A 23251-nucleotide genomic window follows, 5' to 3' on the forward strand; every position below is an offset into this window, starting at 1 on the left:
GAAAGAAAGAAAGAAAGAAAGAAAGAAAGAAAGAAAGAAAGAAAGAAAGAAAGAAAGAAAGAAAGAAAGAAAGAAAGAAAGAAAGAAAGAAAAAGAAAAGGAAAGAAAAGGAAAGAAAAAGAACGAAATGAGGGAGGGAGGAAGAAAGGAAGGAAGGAAGGAAAGGGTGCTTGGCTGGCTTGGTTGGTGGAATGTGTGACTCTTGATGTTGGGGTTGTGAATTCCACCCCCACGTTTGGGTGTAGAGATTACTTAAACTAAAAAAGTAAAGAAAGAAAAAGAATTTCTAATTCTTTAGGAAATTAAAAATAATACTAGACTGTGTGGATCAGACGCGCTTCAGGGAGTCATTTATTTCATGTACCTTTTTTCTTTTTTAAGGAACAGCCAATGTGTTTCTAATATTTCAGACTGGATTCCCAAGAAATTAAACTGCACCTTTTGAACAGCACATGTTACTTGTAGGGCTGAACATCTGAATTGTTCCTTCAGCAGCTGAGCAAGAGGTACAGTCACGAGGAATAAACTAGATTGAAAATAGGCCCTTGGCAGTATGGGTCATGTTTTGGCTCATTTCTCATTGGGCGACCTTAACCTGGTTACTAAGCCCTTTAAAAACTGTTTCCCTGCTGTGTGCGGCTGGGAGGATCTGTGATCACTGAGGAGCTGGGTGTGTGGGCAGGAAGTCCTCACTATACGGTGCGCCAGCGCGGAGACTCCGGAGGCTCAGTGCACCTCCGCACTTGGCGGAATCCCAGGCGTTCTGCGCGCTCGGCCAGGGCTCCTTGTGCTCGTCGCCCCGCCCGCCGCCCGGAGACAGGACTGAGGCCTGGTCGACTCGACTCCTCGCCGGAGCCATGAACCAGTCTCGTGCTGGCGCCCGCCTGCGCACCGTGCTGGGACACCTCGGCCAGCATTCGGCCGGGGCCGGCGTATCCTTTGGGCTGCGCGGGGCTCGGGCTGCAAGTGCGGCGGCCTCCAGGGTTCCTGGCACAGCCGCCCAGCGGGCTCTTCCTCTTCCTCCGCGCCCGCGTCCCCGTGATGGTGTCAGGTGTTCCGGGCGCCCGGGGCGGAGCGGGGCTTGGGGGTCAGGGGAGCGGGAGCGGGGGCAGGGGCCGGGGTGGGGGGGTTGGGGGGGGGCGTCCCGGCGCGGGTGGCCCCAAGCTCCCAGCGGGGGCGTGACAGGGCCGACCTCAGGGGCTGATGTGGCGCCGCTCCAGCCCTCCGAGCCCTCCTAGGGCCTGTTTCCCTGCCTTGCGAGGGGAGAGTGGAAGTCCTTACTGAGGGGCCTGCGCTCAGCTCCGTTAGCATTTTCTGCACTCGGCCGCGCGTGAGCCGACCGCCCAGAGCCCGGCACAGGCGAGCACAGTGGCACCGTAACCAGGAGCGGGAGAGCTGTGTGTGCCAGGGTGTCCTTGAACCCCGCAGCAGTGGATAGGGTCTCTCCTGATTGGGCCTTCAGGAGCAATGCGTGCGCCACCCACCCGTGTGGATCCAGGAAGATACTATTACAGGACACGTACATCAGATTGCTTTATGGAATTGTTTCTCCTGCTCCGATTAGTGTTCTCTTTCAGGGGGTACTTTTGGGAGCGGAAAACACTGCGTGGGATTTTCCCTTAAGCCACGTGATTAGGGCTCTGTTCTGCTGTGTGCAGGATCCTAAACTCTTTCCTAAAAATGATTCTACTAGCTGTTTCTTTTTCCTTTTACCTTACTTTCACTTTTACCAGCCGGAATGTAGGCGAACCACCGTCAACTTAAAATCCTCTCCATACACTGACCAAGGTGATTATGTAACCTCATTTTACCAGTGACAAAACAGAAACCGAGGCAGGGAGAGATTAAAACTCTTGACCAAAGACTTTTCACTAAAGGCAGTAGTTGTGCAAGTGTGTTCCCAGGACCAGCAACATCAACATCCGCTGGAAACTTGTTAGACATGCAGATTCCCAGGCTCATCTCAGACCCATGAATTCCACATACCTGGGAATGGGGCCCAGCCGTCTGTTTTCACTTGTTTCTGATACATGCCCAAGGGTGAGAACCACCAACCTACGGGCACTGGGGAAACTGGAACCAGAATGAAGGTTTCCAGGTCCAGTCTGTGACTACTATGAAAATGAGCCTGGGTGGCTCAGTCTGTGAAACACCTGCCTCCTGATTCTAGCTCAGCTCTTGATCTCAGGGTTGTACTTCAAGCCCCGAATTGGGCTCCAAGTTGGACAGTGAGCCTACTTAATAAAAAAAAAAAAAAATTTAGATCCTGCTGGTTCTTGCTCCAATAGTGTTGAGGTTAGAGCTTATTTTTTTCATCTTTGTTTCCTAGAAGAGCACTATCCTATCAACTTTCTGCCATGGTGGAGATGTTCTACACCAGCACTGTCCAGGTCCGTGGCTACCAGCCCCACGTGTCCACTGAGCAGTTGAAATATGGCGAGGGGCAGTTTTCATTTTCATTCTCCTCAATGTAATAGACAGACGTGGCCAGGGGCTCTGGTATTGGACGGCTCTGCCGAGATGGTCAGTGAATGTGTGTGTGGTTGGGGCTTAAACAGAATCCTGGAAATCGTGTGGCAGTTTCTTCCCAGCCTTAACTGGTTCTAAAGAGATGTGGGTTCTGGCATAAGGTGGGGTTTCTTTTTTTTTTTTTTTTTTACAGATTTTATTTATTTATTTGACAGCGAGAGACACAGCAAGAGAGGGAACACAAGCAGGGGGAGTGGGAGAGGGAGAAGCAGGCTTCCCGCAGAGCAAGGAGCCCGATGCAGGGCTCGATCCCAGGACCCTGGGATCATGACCTGAGCCGAAGGCAGATGCTTAACAACTGAGCCACCCAGGCGCCCCAAGGTGGGTTTCTAAAGCATATAACACAATGCATTTTTTAAATGCAGAGATGCATCGAGAAGAAAACAAAATATGACCTATAATTCCACCACTCATGGATCCTTATCAGTCAACTTTTTGGTGTGTTTCTTTTCTAGGCATTTACATGATTATGGCCATCCTGTATGTACAACTTTTTGCAGCCATTTTTTCATGTTTACTAACATTATATAGTAAGCACAGGAAATATTTCCACATCATTAAAAAAATGAGGAAAGCAACCACCACCACCAGAACCCACAATGTTAGGGAGAAGAATTTTGGACTGAAATATTGCATTCTGTCCAACACATCTTGCTCGTAGCTGACAAAGGTCATTAACCTCTCTGCCTCAGGGAGAACAGAGGATTATACTGCCCCCAGTTACATAAAGACATCACAAGGGGCACCTGGGTGGCTCAGTTGTTAAGCGTCTGCCTTCGGCTCAGTTCATGATCCCAGGGTCCTGGGATCGAGCCCTGTATCGGCTCCCTGCTCCACAGGAAGCCTGCGTCTCCCTCTCCCACTTCCCCTGCTTGTGTTCCCTCTCTCGCTGTGTCTCTCTCTGTCAAATAAATAAATAAAATCTTAAAAAAAAAAAAAGACATGACAAAAATAACATGTTTATGAGTCGTGACATTCAGACCATCACTCCTTAAGCTAAAGAAACAATGAAAAAAAATAAAGACAAGAAGAAGGAGAGGCTAAGTAAATGATCTGTGGTTCCCTGGATATAAAACTAGAAAGAATTTCTGTAATTTCTAGCTCTTTAAGATATTTAAAATTATACTGAACTATGTGGATCATACTTTTCCTAGAGCCACTGTTTATTTAATAGACTTTTTAAAAATTTTATTTTATTATGTTATGTTAATCACCATATGTTACATCATTAGTTTTTGATGTAGTGTTCCATGATTCATTGTTTGCGTATAACACCCAGTGCTTTTTTTTTTTTTTTTTTAAGAATAACAAGCCAAATGTTCCTTGTATTTTGGACTGGACTCCCACTACATTCAGTACCCATCTTTGGAAGAGCGCATTTCTTCTTACTTCTAGATTTGAACCTTACACTTTTTATTTGTTCAGCAGTTTAGTGGAAGAAACAGTCATGTGGAATAAACTAGTGGATGCTATGAAGTAAAGAGTATGGATCAAATCTGGGCTGAGGCATCTTTCTACTGGGTAACCTTGGACCCAGTTACTGAGCCCTACGGGTCTAGGTGTCCTGCACTGGGCTGCAGGCATGGTGATAAAGGTCTTGGGTCTTCCAGTCCCTCGTCTGGACTTCCTGAAATGAAATGATGTAAGCAACCGTGCGTACCTGTCAGCGGCTATGTGTGCAACCCAGTCTTCCCTGATGCCAGTGAATCCAGGGCAGACTGTTGTTTCTAGTAAAGGTCGATTCCTAAATTTCATTTTATTTGCCTTAATTCACATCCTAGGTAGCTTACCCCACTTCAGGGGCTGCTTCTCCTAACAGTTTCCATCCTCCACAATTCCAGTAAGTAGATCGAATTGTCATTTTTAACCATACAATGTATATAAAGCTTTTTCTAGTGGTAACTAAGATATAAAATACATCTCATGTTGTCTAGTGAAAATTCATTACACAGGGGCGCCTGGGTGGCTCATTCAGTTAGCGCCTGACTCTTGATTTTGGCTCCGGTCATGATCTCATGGGTCATGGGAAAGAGTCCCCGGGTCAGGGTCTGTGCATAGCAAGGAGTCTGCTTCTCCTTCTCCCTCTGTTCCTGCCCCTGCCTGTGCTCTCTCTCTTTCCCTACAGTGAATAAATAAATTCTTTAAAAAATTCATTCTACAAATTGGCTGTTGCCAGGACTTGTTCTAATTAGAACTAGGGGAAAATTTGAAGACCTTCACTTTAATTTTTATATGTATTTTAAAAATCAGAAAGGGGAAAAATATCAGAAGTGTATAACCTGATTTTTTCAAATTAGGCATGTTATACCTCATTTAAGTTAGCCTATAGTTTGTGGTCCTATTGCTAGTATCTTTGGCTTATCTTAAATTACCTTTGTAGGGGAAGACATTGATCGCCATGGAATATTCTCACAGAGCCACAGTTCCAATCTAGAAGAATGGACTGGGTGATCTGAGTTTGTGCATTTGCCATGCACTTACTTGGATTTTGTGACTTTGATTTCTTCTGAGAATGTATGATCTAGACAATTTAAAATATAAAGTCTACTGAATTTGTTTCCCCAACCTGAAAAACCATGCGTATTCATTACAGAACAAATATGAAAATCAGAGAAATAAAAGGAATTTTAAAATGTCATCCAAAATTCCATGATGTAAAGATAATCACTTAAAAAATGTTTTTTTTGTATTTCTTTGCATTTTTTTCAAGTAGTGTCTTGGTTATACACAAATCTAAATATATTTTATTATAGTAAGCACTGTCCATACTATTATATGCTCTTCATTGTTTTTAAAAGATTTCTTTATTTAAGAGAGAAAGTGCACACATTGCAAGTGGGGGGAGGGGCTGAGGGAGAGAATCTCAAGCAGACTCCCCACTGAGCCCATAGACCATTTTGGGGCTTGATCTCAGGACCCATGAGATCATGACCTGAGCCGTAACAACTAGTCCTCACTTAACTGACTGAGCCACCCAGGGGTCCCATGCTCTTCATTTTTAATGCCTGAGTCCTTTTCCATTGAGTGGATATAATTAATTAATTATTCTTCTGGTTTTTGGTGATAGCAGTAGTTAACGTTTTGGATCTAAACGTTTTAAAAAATGTTCAGATTGGGGGCGCCTGGCTGGCTCAGTCGGAAGAGCATGTGACTCTTGATCTCTGGTTCGTGAGGTCGAGCTCCATGTTGGGGATAGAGATTACTAAAAAAAAAAATCAATAAACTTAAATCCCAAAGACTTGTTTTAAAAAACTGTTCAGAGTATTTTCTTAGAGTAAATAAAAAATAGAAATGCTGGGTGGAAGAGTATGAACATTTGTCAGGCTCTCGATACATATTGTTGGATTGTGATTTTTCAGTTGGACTTATTTGAAATTTTTTTTTCTCCTTTAGGTATACTCGGGATAATAATGTTCTAAGCCTAGAACAGAGACAATTTTATGAAGAAAATGGGTTTCTTGTCATTAAAAATTTGGTATCTGATGCTGATATTAAACGCTTTAGGTACAGTAACCCTTCGTTGTTTTAAAGAAATGTTGTATGTTTGCAGTAGGAATGTGAGTAAGATTAGCATGTGTATGTTCAGATATTTTTCAGTGAGTGGCTCATTGGGAAGTGGTTAGGAACATGAGCTCTGGAGCCAGACCAGCTGGCTTTAATCTTAGCCCCACTACTTCCTGTTGTGTGTCTTGGGGCAACCTACTTTCCATGCCTATGTTTTCGCACCTGTAAAATGGGGATAATAATAGTACTTATGCCCTAGCGTTGTTGTGAGGACTGAATAAGGTGAAGTACACAAGAGTCCTTCGAACGGGGCCTGGCCCATGGTAAGTATGAGAGAAGTATTTGCCCTTATTACTCAGGTGCAACCAAATCACAGACATTTCTCCACTGTTCTGTTAGGCTAAGGAATATGTGAGTTCCCGCAGTGAATTCCAGCCTCACAGTGAGGAGAGGGGGCTTCTGAGCTGGCCATTTTCTCTTCCCTGTCCTCAGAACTCCTGAGCCTGGCCTGGAGGTCAGCCTGGTGCAGAGACACCACCCCCTCAGTCTTCGAGAATCTTTCCACAGAACTGGCTGGGCAGGTGTCTGGAGCCTGCAGTAATGACATCATCTGCCAATTTAATTTTCTAGGAGCGAGTTTGAAAGGATCTGCCAGGGGGAGGTGAAACCAGAGCAACTGATGATAATGAGAGATGTGGCCATTGCAAAATCAGAACGTGTGCCAAGTGAAAAGACAGTTTCAAAGGTCCAGGATTTCCAAGAAGACAAGGAACTCTTCAGATACTGTGCTCTCCCTGAGGTTCGAGAGCCTTCCTGCATTTTCTTTTCCTTTAATCGAATAGCCCACCTGCATGCTTGCCTCTGGAATTGCTGCTTACACTTTCTCTGGCCCCCTTGTCTTGTGGCTGGTGAGCAGTGGTTTTCAACTGGAGGTGGACATTTGGCGGTGCCTGGAGCCATGTTGGGTTGTCACATGGTGGGGACCGTGTACTACTAGCTTCTCTCGGGGTAGAGGCTGGACATGCTGCTAGTGGAGCCCAGGGATCCTACAGTGCACAGAATAGCCCCCTCCCCCAGATAATGAATTATCCAGCCCCCAATGTCAGTAGTGGCCAGATGGAGAAACCCTGCTCTGGAGTTTGGTCATTATCCTTGGTTGAGAAGGTTAGGAATTCTGCCTTAGAGAGAGACAGAGCCTCTCTCACTCTGGATATGGGCATATCAACAGGAGGGACATTGCAGCTCATCACTGGACCTCCATTTACTGTTTCTTTTAGTTTCATGAATCTGGTCAGTAGAGGTTTAAGTTTGTCTTCAGATTTAAACTCGTTTTTAAAAAATTATTATTATTTAAGAGTAATTCATATTTATGAAGATATCCACATAGCACAGAAGGGCATAAAATGAGAAAGGAAGTCTCCCACCCGCCAGCCCCATTCACTGCCGAGCTTTTTGGTGCATTCAACTAGAATTCTTTCATGGCTATGCAGGTGCATCTGTCTACCCTCACCTTTTGTGTTCCGTGGGAACATACTGGTTGTCCCCATGTTTTCTCCACTTATAAAAGATCTTAGACGTCTTTCCATATCACTTATATATTACTCTATATCATACTTTTATTATTATTTTTTTTAAGATTTTATTTATTTGACAGAGAGAGACACAGCAAGAGAGGGAACACAAGCAGGGGGATTGGGAGAGGGAGAAGCAGGCTTCCCACTGAGCAGGGAGCCCAATATGGGGCTCGATCCCAGGACCCTGGGATCTTGACCTGAGCCGAAGGCAGACGCTTAACGACTGAGCCACCCAGGCGCCCCAACTCTATATCATACTTTTTAAACTACTGCGTAGCATCCCACTGCATAAATGTATCACATTTTATGAACCATTTATGTAGAATGGTTTAAAGGACACATTGCATACAGTACATGTTAGAAATCATAACCCCAAGTGTTATTAGAAAATTTGCCTCACATGGGTACCTGGCTGGCTCAGTTGGTAGAACATGCGACTTTTTAAAAAAATTTAAGATTTATGTATTTATTTTAGAGAGAGAGTGCGGGCGCAAGCAGGGGGAGGGGCAGAGGGAAAGGAAGAAAGAAAATCTCAAGCAGACTCCCCAATGAGCACAGAGCCTGACATGGGGCTGGATCTCTGGATCCTGAAATCATGGCCTGAGCCGAAATGAAGACTCGGCTGCTTAACCGACTGGGCCACCCAAGTGTCCCGAGCATGTGGCTCTTGATCTCTGGCTTGTGAGTTCAAACCCCAGGTTGGGTGTGGATGTTACTTAAAACTAGAAAAAAAAAGTTAAAAAGTGGGACACCTGGGGTGCCTGGGTGGCTCAGTCATTAGGCATCTGCCTTCGGCTCAGGTGTGGTCCCAGAGTCCTAGGATCGAGCCCCGCATTGGGCTCCCTACTCAGCAGGAAGTCTGCTTCTCCCTCTCCCACTCCCCCTGCTTGTGTTCCCTCTCTCTCTGTCCTCTCTCTGTCAAATAAGTAACTAAAATCTTAAAAAAAAAAAAAAAAAGGGACACCTGGGTGGCTCAGTTGGTTAAGTGTCAGCCTTCGGGTCAGATCATGATCCCAGGGTCCTGTGATCGAGTCCCCCATCGGGCTCCTTGCTCAGTGGGGAGGGATCCTGCTTCTCCCTCTGCCTACTGCTCTCTCTCTCTCGGTCTTTCTCTGACAAATAAATAAAATCTTTTAAAAAAACGTTAAAAAATAATTTAATAAAAGAAAATTTGCCTCATGAAAAAGACTGTACAGGTAAGCCAACTCTGATGTTCAGCCCCTCGGGTTGGGGACAAGAGGGGACGTGGCCCCTCTGAACTATCCATTCTTCCCAAACTCAAGTCCTGCTATGGAAATGGAACTTGTGAGCATGGGTACGGGGGCTTGAGAAAGGAAAGACTAGGCATTGTATGCCTACTACCTGCCAGGGGCTTTATGCCTCAGCCCACCTAAACCTCACAGCGGTCCCTGTTTCCCACCTCTCTAAAGTGTGAATCATGCATGCATCTGCTGGTTCATGAAATGATTTTTAGGAGGAGGGCATGATTTTAGTAGTTGGGTATTTATTTTGATGTGTATTGGAAAAAATAACCAGCACATCCATCCTATGACCTCAGGAATAAATCAGGAAAAGACATGAGTCAGTTTAGGGAAATTATTGGCTAACTATTTGGGGCAGCTCTGTAAAGTATCATAGAAATGGTAAAATGGCTCTTGAGTATCACTGAGGTTTAGAAAACACTGGTCGGAGGCGCCTGGCTGGTGTAGTTGTGGGAGCATGAGACTCTTGATCTCGAGGTTGTGAATTTGAGCCCCACAGTGGGATTAGAGATTAGTTTTAAAAAAAAAGAAAGAAAGAAAATACTGGCCTAAGGGAATCCCAAAAGTTGACACGCCTTATAAAAAAAAGAAGTATGAGTCCTGACTCCTAGGATTTTGGAACCATTTCAAGCGTTTCATTCTCAAGTTGCCAATATTCCTTATACAGGGGATCAAATAGTGAGAAAGCAGTAGAATATGCTTCAGTTTGTGGAGTCAGACAGAATTGGAGATTGAATACCATCTTTTTCATTTAATTGGTTCTTCCAACTTGGGCAATTTATTAGCTTCAGCCTTATTTGTGTGGGGTGTTCTCTTGAAAGGATTATTAATGCATGGAGGAATTACTTTTCAGGGACCGCTGTGAGGTTTAGGTGGGCTGAGGCATAAAGCCCCTGGCAGGTAGTAGGCATACAATGCCTAGTCTTTCCTGCATGTATCCCTCCCTCGGTGGGTTAGGTGCAAGAAGGTAGCACCCCAGCTGCCAGAGCCCGGGTCCCGTGCTCTCATTGCAACTTGGTCTCAAGCCCCCGTACCCATGTCATTATTGAACACCCTTCTTCCACCAGAATATCGACTCCATGGGGGCAGGGACCTGCTCATCTCATTCCCCAACGTGCCCCCATTTCCTGTCACTCTGTCTGCTTTGGAGGGCCTCAGTGAAGAGCTGGGGAATGCAAGGTGCTCTGATTGTGAAGTGGCCCCAGATACTCTTCTGTTTTCTTCGGGGCTATGCGTGGCTGCTGCATGAGTGTTGGGGCCTCTCGTGGTCCCTCCTTTTTTTCTTAAGTAGGCTCTACGCCCAACGTGGGGCTTGAACTCACGACCTGAGATCAAGAGTTCCATGCTCTACCGACTGAGCCCGCCAGGTGCCCCTCATGGTCCCTTATTATGAGGAGTCTCGGTGGGGGAAAGAGAAAGCTGCCTTCTCACCGGGCAGCTGTGGACAGTTCCAGTTGAGAGAAGGGTATTTCTGTCCTTCCCAGGTGATACCTCAGAGAAACACTTGTCTCTCTTGTAGAAAAAGTGGTTAGGGTTCCAACTGGCTCGGAAAAGCCTGTTTAATTCAGAGTGTTGCAGATTTCCTGTTTCAACTTTTTCATTCTTTGTTGGCAATGTTGTGAAATACCAAGTGGTTTCTTAAAAAAATATATTTATTTATTTATTTGGAGGGGAGGGGCAGAGGGAGAGAATCTCAGGTAGACTCCCCACTGAGCAAGGAGCCGAACACAGGGCTCGATCCTATGACTCTGAGATCATGACCTGAGCTGGAATCAAGAGTTAGATACTTCACTGACTGAGCCACCCAGGCGCTCCAACCAAGTGTTTAATTCTTGGCATCTTGGCTCTTGTACAGATAATTGTACTTTGTGCCACTTTTGTGCATTGCATTTCTCGTGAAACGTTTTTTCCTCTTTTCTCTTAGATTCTGAAATATGTGGAGTGCTTCACTGGACCCAATATTATGGCCGTGCATACAATGCTGATAAACAAACCTCCAGATGCTGGTAAAGGGCTCTTATTTGTTATGGAGAAGCCAAAAAAAAAAAGAAAAGAGAAAAAGGAAAAATATTTTAAGGTGTTCTAACTATACCTGTGTGTATAATTATTAAACTTTGATAAATAAATATATAGGTCTTCTTATTTAAGTCTTAAAATAGCATACATCATAACAATAATTAAGTACAATAGTGATTTCAGATGTTAACTGTAGGGTTATTGTTGGATTTTCAGACGACTGGCTTGCTACTCAAAAGTTTGGTTTAATAAACATGACTGTTCATATACCATAGGCTCCTATGATTACAATCATCACCTCTAAGCTTTGTTAACCATTCTCACCTATGATAGTGTGAATTTGGCCTTCCTGATTGAAGACATTATTATTACTAACAAAATTAAAACTATTCTTTTTATTTATTTATTTATTTGACAGAGAGAGACACAGCGAGAGAGGGAACACAAGTAGGGAGAGTGGGAGAGGGAGAAGCAGGCCTCCTGAGGAGCAGGGAGCCCGATGCGGGGCTCGATCTCAGGACCCTGGGATCATGACCTGAGCCGAAGGCAGACGCTCAACAACTGAGCCACCCAGGCGCCCCAGGAATCTGCATTTTTTAAGCTAGCCCCAGCTCTTGGGCCATGCTGAGAAATTCTATTCTACCGGGAGTAATAAATTGGTCCTTCAAGATTCTTTATCCTTTTCCACTTTCTCTGGAGAAAAAGAGACCAGGAGAGCTTTATGTGACTGGCCTATAGCGTAGCACCACGAAATCTCTCCCACCCTGGATGTCTTGCTTAGAGAGGTCGGGGTTGGGAGTTGGGGAACACCAAGTTCAGAGAGCAAAACAGGGAACCACGTAAATGTGGTTTTGTGACCTCTGATTCTACACAATGACTGTGCACCAAGTGCTTCTAGTTCCACAAGGAACTTCTTGGCAGCTTTTTATTAATTTAGTTAAATGATAGTGTTTGTATCAGCCACTTAGAAGGCTAACAGGGAACCTCAAATTTGTTTACTCTCTTCAATTAATCAAACTTTGTTTCGAATACTGCGCTCTGTGCTCAAACCAGAGTTACAAAGGAATAAAGCATAATAGAGATCATGACATGTTATCAGTTGCTAGAGAATGGTGTGAGTCCTCGGCTACCAGAAACCCAGAAAAAAAGTGTAGGATCTGGAGTCACCCTGTGGATTTGATATTCCAGTGTGTTGCTTCTCTCTGCGTGCTGATTTTCTATAGTGTTGTTTCCGTCGTCTGGGTTTTGTAGGGACAGTCATTGTTCTGGTTTTGCAGGCAAAGGAGACAAATTCTGAGGTTCAGGTGTGTTTAACAGCAGGTTCTGTTTCAGGCAAGAAGACATCCCGCCATCCCTTGCACCAGGATCTGCACTATTTCCCCTTCAGGCCCAGCAATAACATAGTTTGTGCTTGGACAGCCATGGAGCACATCGACGAGAACAATGGCTGCCTGTGTGTGCTCCCAGGCACACACAAAGGCCACCTGAAGCCACACAGTTATCCTAAGTGGGAGGTATGTCTGCATACAGGATAAATCTTCCTTCCTCCTTCCTTCCTTCCCTTTCTTTCCTTTCTTTCTTTCAGATTTTATTTATTTATTTATTCATTTGAGTCAGAGACACACAGAGAGAGAGAGGGAGATAAAGGGAGAGAGCTTGCGATATTTGCACATGCAAGAGGTGGCAGGGGCAGAGAGAGGCAGAGGGGGAGGAAGAGGGACATGCAGACTCTGCTGAGCACTAGCCCCATATGCAGCTTGATCTTATGACCTCGAGATCATATCCCAAGCCCAAAATCCAGAGTCGGACACCTGACTCCCTGAGCCACCCAGGAGCCCCTAGAGGATATATCTCAACCAGAAGATTTATTGTTTTGATTTCCTATCAGTATCCATAAAGAACTTCAACAATGAGATGGCATTTCCTTTCTTAGCAAAACATTGTTTTAGGTTTTGGAATTAGGATCAGAGAAAATTCAAGGATGTCAGGTAAGATAATCATTTTTCTTTCAACAAGTTTTGGAAAGCTGACCAGTGTGGGAAACTCTAGCAGGGGCTGTATAGGATCTGAGATTATCGAGCCTCATGGCAGAGGTCAGACATAAACACTCGCAACACCAGATGCATGTGTCAAATGCCAAGTAATTTTTATGCACTGATCGCTGGCTCTTAGGATAAAGAAGAGGGAGGAATCATCTCTTTCCTGCTAGAGAGACCAACGAAGGCTCTGGGGAAGGATGAGTAGTATTCCATTGCATGCCCATTGAATGGTTTATTGACTGAACTATTGGTGTTAGAAAACTATTAAATGCTTTTGAGCCCATGGATGGTGAGCTCAATTGGCTCTTCAGGAATGATAGTCTTGAGGTCTAGAGCAGGATGTACTGGAGGTGAGGAGTCCAGAGGCAGAGAAACCAGAGAGGAGATTATGAGTGTTTTAGGTATCAGATAATAAGGTCTGCAAACCCCATAATGATGGTCAGAATGAGAAGAGCACGTGTTGTTAAGGCAGGAAGAATGAATGTAGTTTTGTAGGAAGTAAAGAATATGGCTTTCAGGACTTCTGCCTCAGTTAGTTAGAATTCTTGCACTGAGGATTAGTGCCAAGTGAAAATCTTTGAGTCTGGATTTGGATATAAAATCTGAAACGGTAAGATTCGTAAACTGAGTTGAGGTTTAGGGAAAAGTTTGGTGCAGGCAACAGAAGCGGGCTATGGCTGATGTAAGCCAAAGGGAGTGTCTTGGAGGGACGCAGGCACGTGCTGAGTCCATGGAAAGACTGGCTGGCTCTGGGGAGAGGGAAAGTGGAGTCACCGTTCAGTGGGAACAGTCAAGTTGGGACACCTGGTGGGGACAGTTGAATCATGACCATGACCAGGGTCTTTGATCAATCCTCCGTTTAGATTCAAAGTGAGGACAACAGTGGGAGATCTGATTGACTAAGCTCAGGTCACAAATCCACCGTGGCCAGGAGAGAAGGGTACTGGATCAAAGTCCCAACACAGTCCAGCACGAAAGCAGTCCTTCCCCCAGAAGAATGTGGGAGAGCCTTAGGAAGGAGAATGGGATACCGTGCTCCCCCGTCCATAACCATTACTGAAGCAATAACTAACTTTGGAAGTAGTTATAAAAAAACACAATGTTTTAATTTCCTATTCTTCTTTCTTTACTCTGGATGTGACATGAGTGCTCTCTGAGCTGAGGAAACTTGAGCATTTTCTCTCTGCTGGCTTGGAAGAACAGTTTGCTTCTCAGAGGAACTCCTGAGTAAAAGAAGAATTATTTAGGCAAAGTTCCAGGTGAAGAGAATATCATGCTGGGAAAGAGTGGTTACAGATTCAGGCTGGAATGGGGATCTCCCGTGTTAACCGCAAAATGCAAAGATGGTCTAGATCTTCATTTGTAACTCAGTAATGAAGGCTAAGTGGAAATGTCAGATTCTTCATTTGGTCCCCCAAATCCATGATTTTTACAACCAGATAGCTGAGAAGTTTTTGTATATACTACAGCTTAAGAATCTATTTATTTCTTTCTCTTGGCAGAACTTAGGAAACCTTTGCTTTTCCTAATGAGTCACTGATAAAATTCTGAATCATTGGGTTCCTCAAATACAGACTTTGGTTTTCTTATGTGTTCTAGGGGGGAGTTAACCTAATGTTCTATGGGATCCAGGACTATGATGAAAACTGCCCCCGAGTGCACCTTGTGATGGAGAAGGGAGACACTGTTTTCTTTCATCCTTTGCTCATCCATGGATCTGGCTGGAACAAAACTCAAGGATACCGGAAGGTATGCACTCACATCACTGTACCTTCCAAAGATGAGTAAGTTAGAAACAAAATTGTCAAGATATGTGAAACTTTATGAGATTTGGACATTGAACTAAACTGGCCTTTATTGTGGTTTATATTTATCAGGAAATCTATTTGCTACCTCATGCTTTTTTGCTCTTATCAGTAAGAAGCCAGGTGACCTCAGGATCCCAATCCTACTGATACTGATTTATGAACATTCATAGAATTGCTTCAGAGAAAGAACATACTTGGGAGCCCACAGCCTGTGCTTTTGGACGCAGAAACAATGGCTGACATACTAAAATCATAAAATTTGGAATGTACATAGCTTATAGTAACCACGTAAGAGGAAAGTTTATAATAGCTTTGTTATTGGGAAAACCATTATTGATTCTAAACAAAGGTTCTGAATTGGCTGCCCAGACCTCAGATTTCACAGGCAGCCATATTTTTCACCTCTTAGTCCCAGAATTTGTTTTTAGCCCTAGAATGTTTTAAAAACCTAATGATTTCATTGTTTACATTAAAAAAATTGACATTTCTCATAGTCCCAGATTTTTTGCTTCTCAAAAATTCAGCAGATCTGACAGTACTGTGGACTCACATTTCCCCATATAACATGGCTCTTGATACTAAATATTGGGGGCTTCTTTGGGGCTGAGTGAAGCCTTCCAGTTTGTCACACCAACCCCCGTTGTCTCCCTGAAGTCAAGAGTTAGCTACCAGGTTTCACCTTCTATTCATTCATATTTCTATCAGGTTGACAGGGCCAGGATGAGAGAGAGGCAAGAAGGCACTCTCTTCTGGGGCAAAATTTAACAGGGGTGGGGGGAAGGTGCCAAAAAAAACCCCTCAGCAATCAAGTTAAATGATATTTTAGGGCGGTATTTAGAAAATCAAAATTAATGCAAAAAATATCCATGATGAACACAATGCCAACATTTTAAATAAAGACTAGATCAGACTCTCGACCATCATGACCCTTGGAACTGTTCAAGCAGAGGGTACATACAGCCCCAGTGACACAAATAATATGAGTGTTCCTGAGTTTCACCAATTTGGGCCTTTAATCATGGATCCTTAGCCCCCAAATTCAACTTGAAATGAAAAATGGAAATGTATGTGTATGTATAAAAACAGGAAGCTGAGACCAAAGATCTGAAAGTTGTATGAGTCAGAAAATTATATTACTTGCTACATGATCAGGATCATAAACTGAGATAGGATCACTGCATATTGAAAGAGTCCATGTTAAAAAGTTGAGAAAGAGTATAAAATGATTACTATATGAAAATAAAAGTTACAGAATAAAAAACCTAAGTAATCTGAGATTTAACATACTGACTTTGCAATTGTTCAGTAGTTTTTCAACTACTTTAATGTTTGCGAAAATATGAACCCTTAAAAAAATACAAAACCCGTTTATATGGGTGTGCACTTTCCCCCTTTGGCCTCAGGTGTCACTCCTCCTTGGCGTGGTGTGGGGGCTTCTGTGGGAAATGGAGTTTGTGACTCTACCGCCTAGAAATTTGATGTTCTGGGCAAAGCAGGCAGTCCTTCCAGTAGACATGGTCACCTCAAGAGAACTAACTTGCAACTAGGAAAGTGGGGTTTAAGTTTAGATCAGCTTATAACTTTTTCAAGAATGGGGAGAAACAAGTAACCTCCATCTTACCTTCAGAAGGAAACAAGATGGGGATTGTATGTGAATGCTATTGGACTTCACATGTCTGTTTGATTTGAGAGGGGTGGGTGTGTATATTATTTTCTCTTGCAAGGTATTTTTGTGGGTTTTTTTTTTTTCATGATCTGTAGCCATTGAAATAACAACCCACCACAAACTCAACTGAGTAAGTAACTTCTCTACGAAGATGATGAAGAACCCTGGAACACATTCCTGTTTAGGACTTGAGGACATCCACACACTAGACAAATCACATGTTAAAAAGTTAAAGTCCTCTTACTCATGTCATTATGTTCCCTGCCCATTTTGAAAACAAGTATCACGGGGAGCTAAAAACCTCTTGTAATTTCTCAGTCAGCCTTTAACTGTCCCTGGGGGGTGGGGGTGGGGGTTACTGAACCCTGAAGAGACTAATACAGGACACCATGGAACATTCTAGAAATCAAACGCTGAGTGAAATTGCTGACTTTCTAAAAGAAGTCTCCCTGTTTGGTTGCTGGTGTTAATGGAATGGTTTTTTTCCTAATATTAATCCTGTCACACTGCACAGGCAATTTCCTGCCATTTCGCCAGTTCGGACTGCCACTACATCGATGTCAAAGGCACCAGTCAAGAAACCTTTGAGAGGGAGGTTATGGAGGTAGCAAACAGATTACATGGAATTCCAAAAGACGCCACGCTGAGGGTACGTTTCTCTGAATGATAGGTTAAGAATTTTTTTTTTCTTCTTTCCTTCAGCTGCTTAACTCTCATACCTGATGTACTTTGGAAGTATAACATGCTTTGTTTAGAGCGCCTTGCAGAAGCTTTGCTGAGACCCACTAAGAATGACAGTAGGATTTCAGCTTGTACTTGCTTCCCAGGCGGGGGCACCTGAGCACCCCAGGCTTCTTTATGTCTTTGGCCGCCCTGTTGTATGCAGGCTATCCTGTTCAAGGACAGACAGGTGGAAACAGAAAACAGGTCTGGAGGAGAGCAAGTAAAGCACAAAGGCTACCTTCTGAATGCACAGAAGGGAAGGTAATGGTTTGGGCTCTCACCCACAGACCTCCTTTATGTGTATAGAGCAGAGTATTTACATATATGCAAATCCAATAAGACTCCCAGAAAGCAGTTCTTAAGCAGATTTTTGCTTGGGTCAGTTCACATCTGGAGTGTCATGGAGCAGACTTCAGAAACCACTGATGCTTATCAAGAGGGGGCATGAGACATTATTTCATATCCCTTTCTACTTAATACACATCACTTGTAAATTCTTTATAACTAGTGGACATTCAACGCTGATGATGATTAGCAGACAAACTATAGTCAAGGCAAATAAACATATTTACTTTGTAAATGAACTCCGTTTTAGCCTCTGAACCGAGAAGCTGATCCTATGTTTTAATTTGCATTAATCATAAATGCATGTGTTTCCTATGGGGGTGACAGGACCCCCAAAGAGACCGAGTATCATGATAACTCTGGGCCTTCCGGTCCTGGGAAGAGTACCATACACCAACTAAGCTACCGTGCCATTGGGAGTCATCTTCTGAAACTCCTTCCCAGCTTAAGAACCTCACTTCTCCCTTGGCCCCTTCTCCCTTTCGAACCTATGAATCTATCCCATGTCTGAAAAGGCTCTCATTTCACATTTGCAGATGGCAGAAAGTCTTGTCCTTCTTCCTTGATCCAGTACTTAAAATGCTTTATGAAGGCACCGTATTTTGTCAAGTGGGGCTTCCGTGCAACACTCTGATTTTTAAAGCATGCATACATTATGTTTGAGGTTTGTCAGGTTGTGATAAATGAATTGCCTCCTGTATTTATTTCATTTTATTTTATTTTTAAAAAGATTTAAAATCTTTTAAAAGTGTCGGACTTTGGCTCAGGTCATGATCCCGGGGTCCTGGGATTGAGCCTGGCATCCGGCTCGAATGGGAAGTGGGAAGCCTGCTTCTCCCTCTCCCACTCCCCCTGCTTGTGTTCCTTCTCTCGCTATGTGTCTCTCTCTCAGATAAATAAAAGATTTTATTTATTTATCTAGAGAGAGAGAGAGCACACGGGGGTGGGGAGGAGGAGGGGCAGCAGAGGGAGAGGGACAAGCAGACTTCCTGCTGAATGGGGAGCCTGACAGGGGGCTCAATCCTAGGACCCTGAGATCATGACCTGAGCCAAAGTCCGATACTTAACGGACTGAGCCACCCAGGTGCCCCTCCTGTATTTATTTTATAATGTTAGTCTCCCAGATATAGTTTCTCAGCTTTACTTAGAATAATGATATTAACTTCTGCAATAAAGTTCTTTGTGAGGTACAAGAGCACTTTCATAGCCCTATTCTTACTTTCTTCACCAAAACCCAGTGGAAGAATCATTCTCACTGTTTTTTTGTTTTGTTTTGTTTTTTAAGATCTATTTATTTATTTGAGAGAGAGAGTGCACACAAGCCAGGGGAGAGGAGAGAGTGAGGGAGGGAATCTCCAGCAGACTCCCGACTAAGCAAGGGGCCAGACATGGGGCTGGATCCCACCACCCTAAGATCATGACCTGAGTCGGACACTTATCTCACTGAGCCACCCAGGTTCCCCTCACTTCACGCTGTTAAGGAGAAAGTGAAAAGTCCAAAGGTTGGCCAAAGTGACGTAAGTGACAGAGCTACATTTCGGAATGAGGTCGAATTTTGAAAACTGTTTTTTCCACCCGACCCTGCTGTCTGCTCAAAAATAAACAAGAAACAAAAAAGTCTGAATTGTTTTGTTAAGAACAAAGGAAAAAAAACCAAATGAACCCATAACTCATGACATCATTTTCACTTAGGAGCAGATCACTCAAAATGGGGCAGCGTCTAAAGGAAAGCAGGACAAGTGGGGAGTGTGGGCTGTTGTGACCAAACACCGTGCTCAGCCGGTTGAAGATACCTGTGGTCAACAGCAGTGCCAAATAACACAGGCTGACCTCCTGGGGACTTGCTCTCTTAGTTTGTTCGACACTATTCTAGATGTGGGCAAGTACATTATTTGGAGTCCTGGAATATGGTTTATTTACTAATTGACAGGACTCCTGTGCAGACTTTTTCCATTTAACTGTTGGTAGATGCTAGAAATCTACTTTGTCTTATGCTGAACATCAGGTTCCCAGTGTTCATCAACTCACTGTGTTTGGCTTTATTTCCAGGATTTGTATATATTTCGAGGGCGGCTGGTGAAAGGCAAGAGGATCAACCTGTGAGGTGGCCCTCTGCTGGAGCTCTTTGAGAGAAAACCACAAGGAATCAAGGTGCCTAAGGAAAATGTTTTCTTAACAAGCTGCCCTAATCTTTTCTATCACTTGTTATCCAAATCACTGCGCGCAAAGACCGGGTACTTCTTGGCACGTGGTTAGTTCTGCGTGCAGAGCTGTTGCTTTCATGGATGAATACATGTCACAGTGGCCGATTACTGTTTTCAGGAGAACTAACTCAGGGTTGCACCTAATAAAAGTGATTGATGTCTCATTTAAGTGTGTTCAATCAGTTTCTTTCATTCAATTAGCTCTTTGCCCAAGCAGAAAGGAATCCTTTGTTGTTGTTTTTTTTTTAAAGATTTTATTTATTTGAGAGAAAGAGAGAGCACGAAAGACAGAGACAGAGCACGAGCAGGGGGGAAGAGTAGAGGGAGAAGCAGATACCCCACTGAGCAGGGAGCCCAATGTGGGACTGGATTCTAGGACCCTGGGATCATGACCTGAGCTGAAGGCAGACGCTTAACCGCCTGAGCCACCCAGGATTCAAAAGAATCCTTTGAAACTCAGGGTACGGGGACTTTTGCATCCCTCTTCCGGAAAACCCACCACCCACTGACTTCATGGCATGAGAGACTTCTCAGATCTAGAACACTAACACAGGCATGTGTAATGAAGGGCATTGTGGAGTAAAAGTAAGGGCGGATGCTCATGCTCTGACACAGGATTCCTTGCATGACTTCTCCAACCCAAGCAGCTGCCTTAAAAAAATAGACCGGGTCTTTCCAAGTCATTTTTCTCTGTTCCTGAAGAAGGAAGACGAAGGTGGCTTCATCTGCTATTTTTTATTGAGTAAGGCAGGTGAAAACCCTCAGCATTTAGGAATAAAACCTAAACTCTTTCAAACTAAAGGGAATTTTTTAGATAGTTTGGATTTCTAATGGGCACAAACTGGGGGAATTTATTTTATTTTAAAGATTTTGTTTACTTATTTGAGAGAGACATAGACACACACACACACAAACACCCATATGCATGAGCAGCGGGGAGGGGCAGAGGGAGAGACAGATAGCTCTCTGAGCAGGGAGCCCTACAAGGGGCTCAATCCCAGGACACTGTGATCCTGACCTGAGCCTAAGGCAGGGGCTTAATCCACTGAGCCACCCAGGTGCCCCATGGGGGAATTTATTTTATTCAGGGCTGTATTTCTACATCAGCTGGGGGCAGGAAAGAGACATAGTCCTGATTTTTTAAAAATATAATTTGGTAAGAAATTAACATAAAGTCCCTTTCTTGTCAATCTGCTAAGCACAAGTTTTCCTAAATCGAGATTCACTGTTTTTGTCGGTTTCTTTGTGAGGACACCCTATTTAAGGTCAGGTCCAACTGGAAACTGGAGAAGGCAAGACTATCCCCGACAGGGTTTAAGGAACCTGGATTACAGAAGAACTGGGCATAAAATGTACATAAGGAATGCCTGTGTAAACAGCATGTATGGAACACTGTTCCACCAAAAAACCTTTGGAAACTAATTTCAAATGTAAAAGAAATTTGAAAAATAAGTCAAGCAGAGGAAGACAATACTCATATGGTTTCACTCATGTGGAACATAAGGAATAGCGTGGAGGACCACAGGGGAAGGGAGGGAAAACTGGGAAGAAATCAGAGAGGGACACAAACCATGAGGGACTCTGGACTCCGGGAACCAAACTGAGGGTTACAGAAGGGCAGGGGTTGGGGGACGGGGTAACCAGGTGATGGGTATTAAGGATGGCACGTGTTGTGATGAGCACTGGGTGTTATCTGCAGCTAACGAATCACTGAACACTACATCAAAAACTAATGATGTACTATACGTTGGCTAACTGAACATAATAAAAAAAACAGAAAGAAAAAAAATAAACTCCAATAGGAAAACCAGACAGCACAATTCGTTATTTCCCTTATGCAGTTTTGAGTGCACGCCAACTAGTCAATCAGGAAACAATTCATTTCCCATTTTATCTGTGTCCCTTTTGTCCATTCATTCATTTTACAAATATCAAAGCAGCCATTCCCTGTGATAGGACTGGATGTGGAAGAGAGACAACACCGGGATGAGTTAGGATGGCTCGTTTTGTCCATGTGGACCCATCTGGGAAAGCTGGGAATGAAGGTCAGCTGCAAAATGAAGAGGTGGCATGGGACTACATGGCATCTTGGCAGAATGAGGAACAGCCTGGTTTCACAGTGGGTGTAAAGGGGATTTACCCTGGGAGAGTGTTTATTTGCCCAGAGACTAACCTCTAAGGACTATAGGAGGTACTCAAAGTGCAGACCAAAGCGAATAGAAAGGATTCCCTTCTATGGTGATGGGCGCTGACAGCTTAGGATAAATAGACCTTTGCTCCTGGTATCTGCTGGGAGATCCCCCTTTGTAAGCCACAGACTGAGCCACGTTGCAAAATTTCTAATTGAATCAGCTTCTGATTGAATGAACAATTACTGTCAACAACACAGTCACATTTCCCAAGGCCATTTCTAGTAATAACGCTCCATGGTTCACACCAACTCCACCTGGGCAGTCTTTCCTTATTAACCCAAGGAAGCCCTGCAACTCAGCTCCTGTACACCCCATGTTAATACTCTGCCTTCCCAAACAGCAATGGTAGGCCCCTTGACAACCCTGTCTCTTCCTCCTCCCACCTCCCCGCCACCCCTGCCACTCACACTATGCCCACGCACGAGACACTTGCTACTTATGGCTTGTTCAATGTGAACACCAAACTTCTCACTTTTGTAGCTGTCCCTCCTACATAAGAGAGCATCCTCCTGGACACTGAGACACTTAACCCGCAAGCCTCGGCACCTATTTCGGGTCCCAGATATGTTTTTTTCTGAGTGTTCCAACCACATCTAATTCCACTGCTCTCTTTATCAAACCTCTTCCGTATAGGCTGGGGGGCTGGAAAAGCTGGTGACTATGAGGGACGCCTGGGTGGCTCAGTTGGTTAAGCAACTGCCTTCGGCTCAGGTCATGATCCTGGAGTCCCGGGATCGGGTCCCACATCGGGCTCCCTGCTCGGCAGGAAGTCTGCTTCTCCCTCTGACCCTCCCCCCTCTCATGCTCTCTCTCTCTCAAATAAATAAAAATATTTTTTTAAAAAAAGCTGGTGACTGTGACTGAGAAGTTGGCTCACAACTCAGAAGCTCTAGAAAATGTTTGTGCTGAGTTCAACGTTTTTTTATTTTTAGTTTGATATTCCTTATTTTTTTAAGATTTATTTTTTTTAAAGCAATCTCTATACCCAATGTAGGGCTTGAACTCACGACCCTGAGATCAAGAGTCTGATGCTCTACGGACTGAGACAGCCAGGCACCCCTAGTTGTTTTTCTTTTTTTGAGGCGGGGGAGAGAGAGAGAGAGAGGGGAGGGCTGCCCACCTCCCCCTTCGCAAAAGCAGGGGAGGGAAGCAGAGAGACAGAAGCAGACTCCCTGCTGAGCAGGGAGCCAGATAGGGGGGGCTGGATCCCAGGTTTTTCCTGGGATGACCTGAGCTGAGGGCAGACCCTCAACTGACGGAGCCACCCAGGCAACCCTGGAGACCTTGCTTTCAATTCTTTGGGGTATATACCCAGAAATGGGGTTGTTGGATCGTATGGTATTTCTAGTTTTAATTTTTTGAGGAACCTCCATACTGTTTTCAGGAGCG

At 44.2% G+C, this 23251-nt stretch overlaps 1 protein-coding gene across 3 annotated transcripts; it reads left to right on the forward strand.

Moving 5' to 3' along the window:
* Nucleotides 1–520: 520 nt before the first annotated feature.
* Nucleotides 521–19834, forward strand: PHYH (phytanoyl-CoA 2-hydroxylase). 3 transcript variants are annotated; one of them, XM_044915006.1, is made up of 9 exons: nucleotides 521–932; nucleotides 4311–4369; nucleotides 5923–6033; nucleotides 6664–6832; nucleotides 10794–10875; nucleotides 12206–12399; nucleotides 14524–14673; nucleotides 16913–17047; nucleotides 19516–19834. In XM_044915006.1, the coding sequence occupies exons 1-9, from the start codon at nucleotides 858–860 to the stop codon at nucleotides 19567–19569; spliced, it is 1029 nt and encodes a 342-aa protein (XP_044770941.1). In that variant the 5' UTR covers nucleotides 521–857; the 3' UTR covers nucleotides 19570–19834. The 3 variants fall into 3 exon arrangements, with proteins under 3 accessions (XP_044770941.1, XP_021552479.1, XP_044770942.1); XM_021696804.1 differs by having other exon boundaries at nucleotides 12218–12399; XM_044915007.1 differs by lacking the exons at nucleotides 10794–10875; nucleotides 12206–12399.
* The last annotated feature ends 3417 nt before the right edge of the window (nucleotides 19835–23251 follow it).

The sequence above is a fragment of the Neomonachus schauinslandi genome, chromosome 5, assembly GCF_002201575.2.
Source record: "Neomonachus schauinslandi chromosome 5, ASM220157v2, whole genome shotgun sequence".
Classification (NCBI taxonomy): domain Eukaryota; kingdom Metazoa; phylum Chordata; class Mammalia; order Carnivora; family Phocidae; genus Neomonachus; species Neomonachus schauinslandi.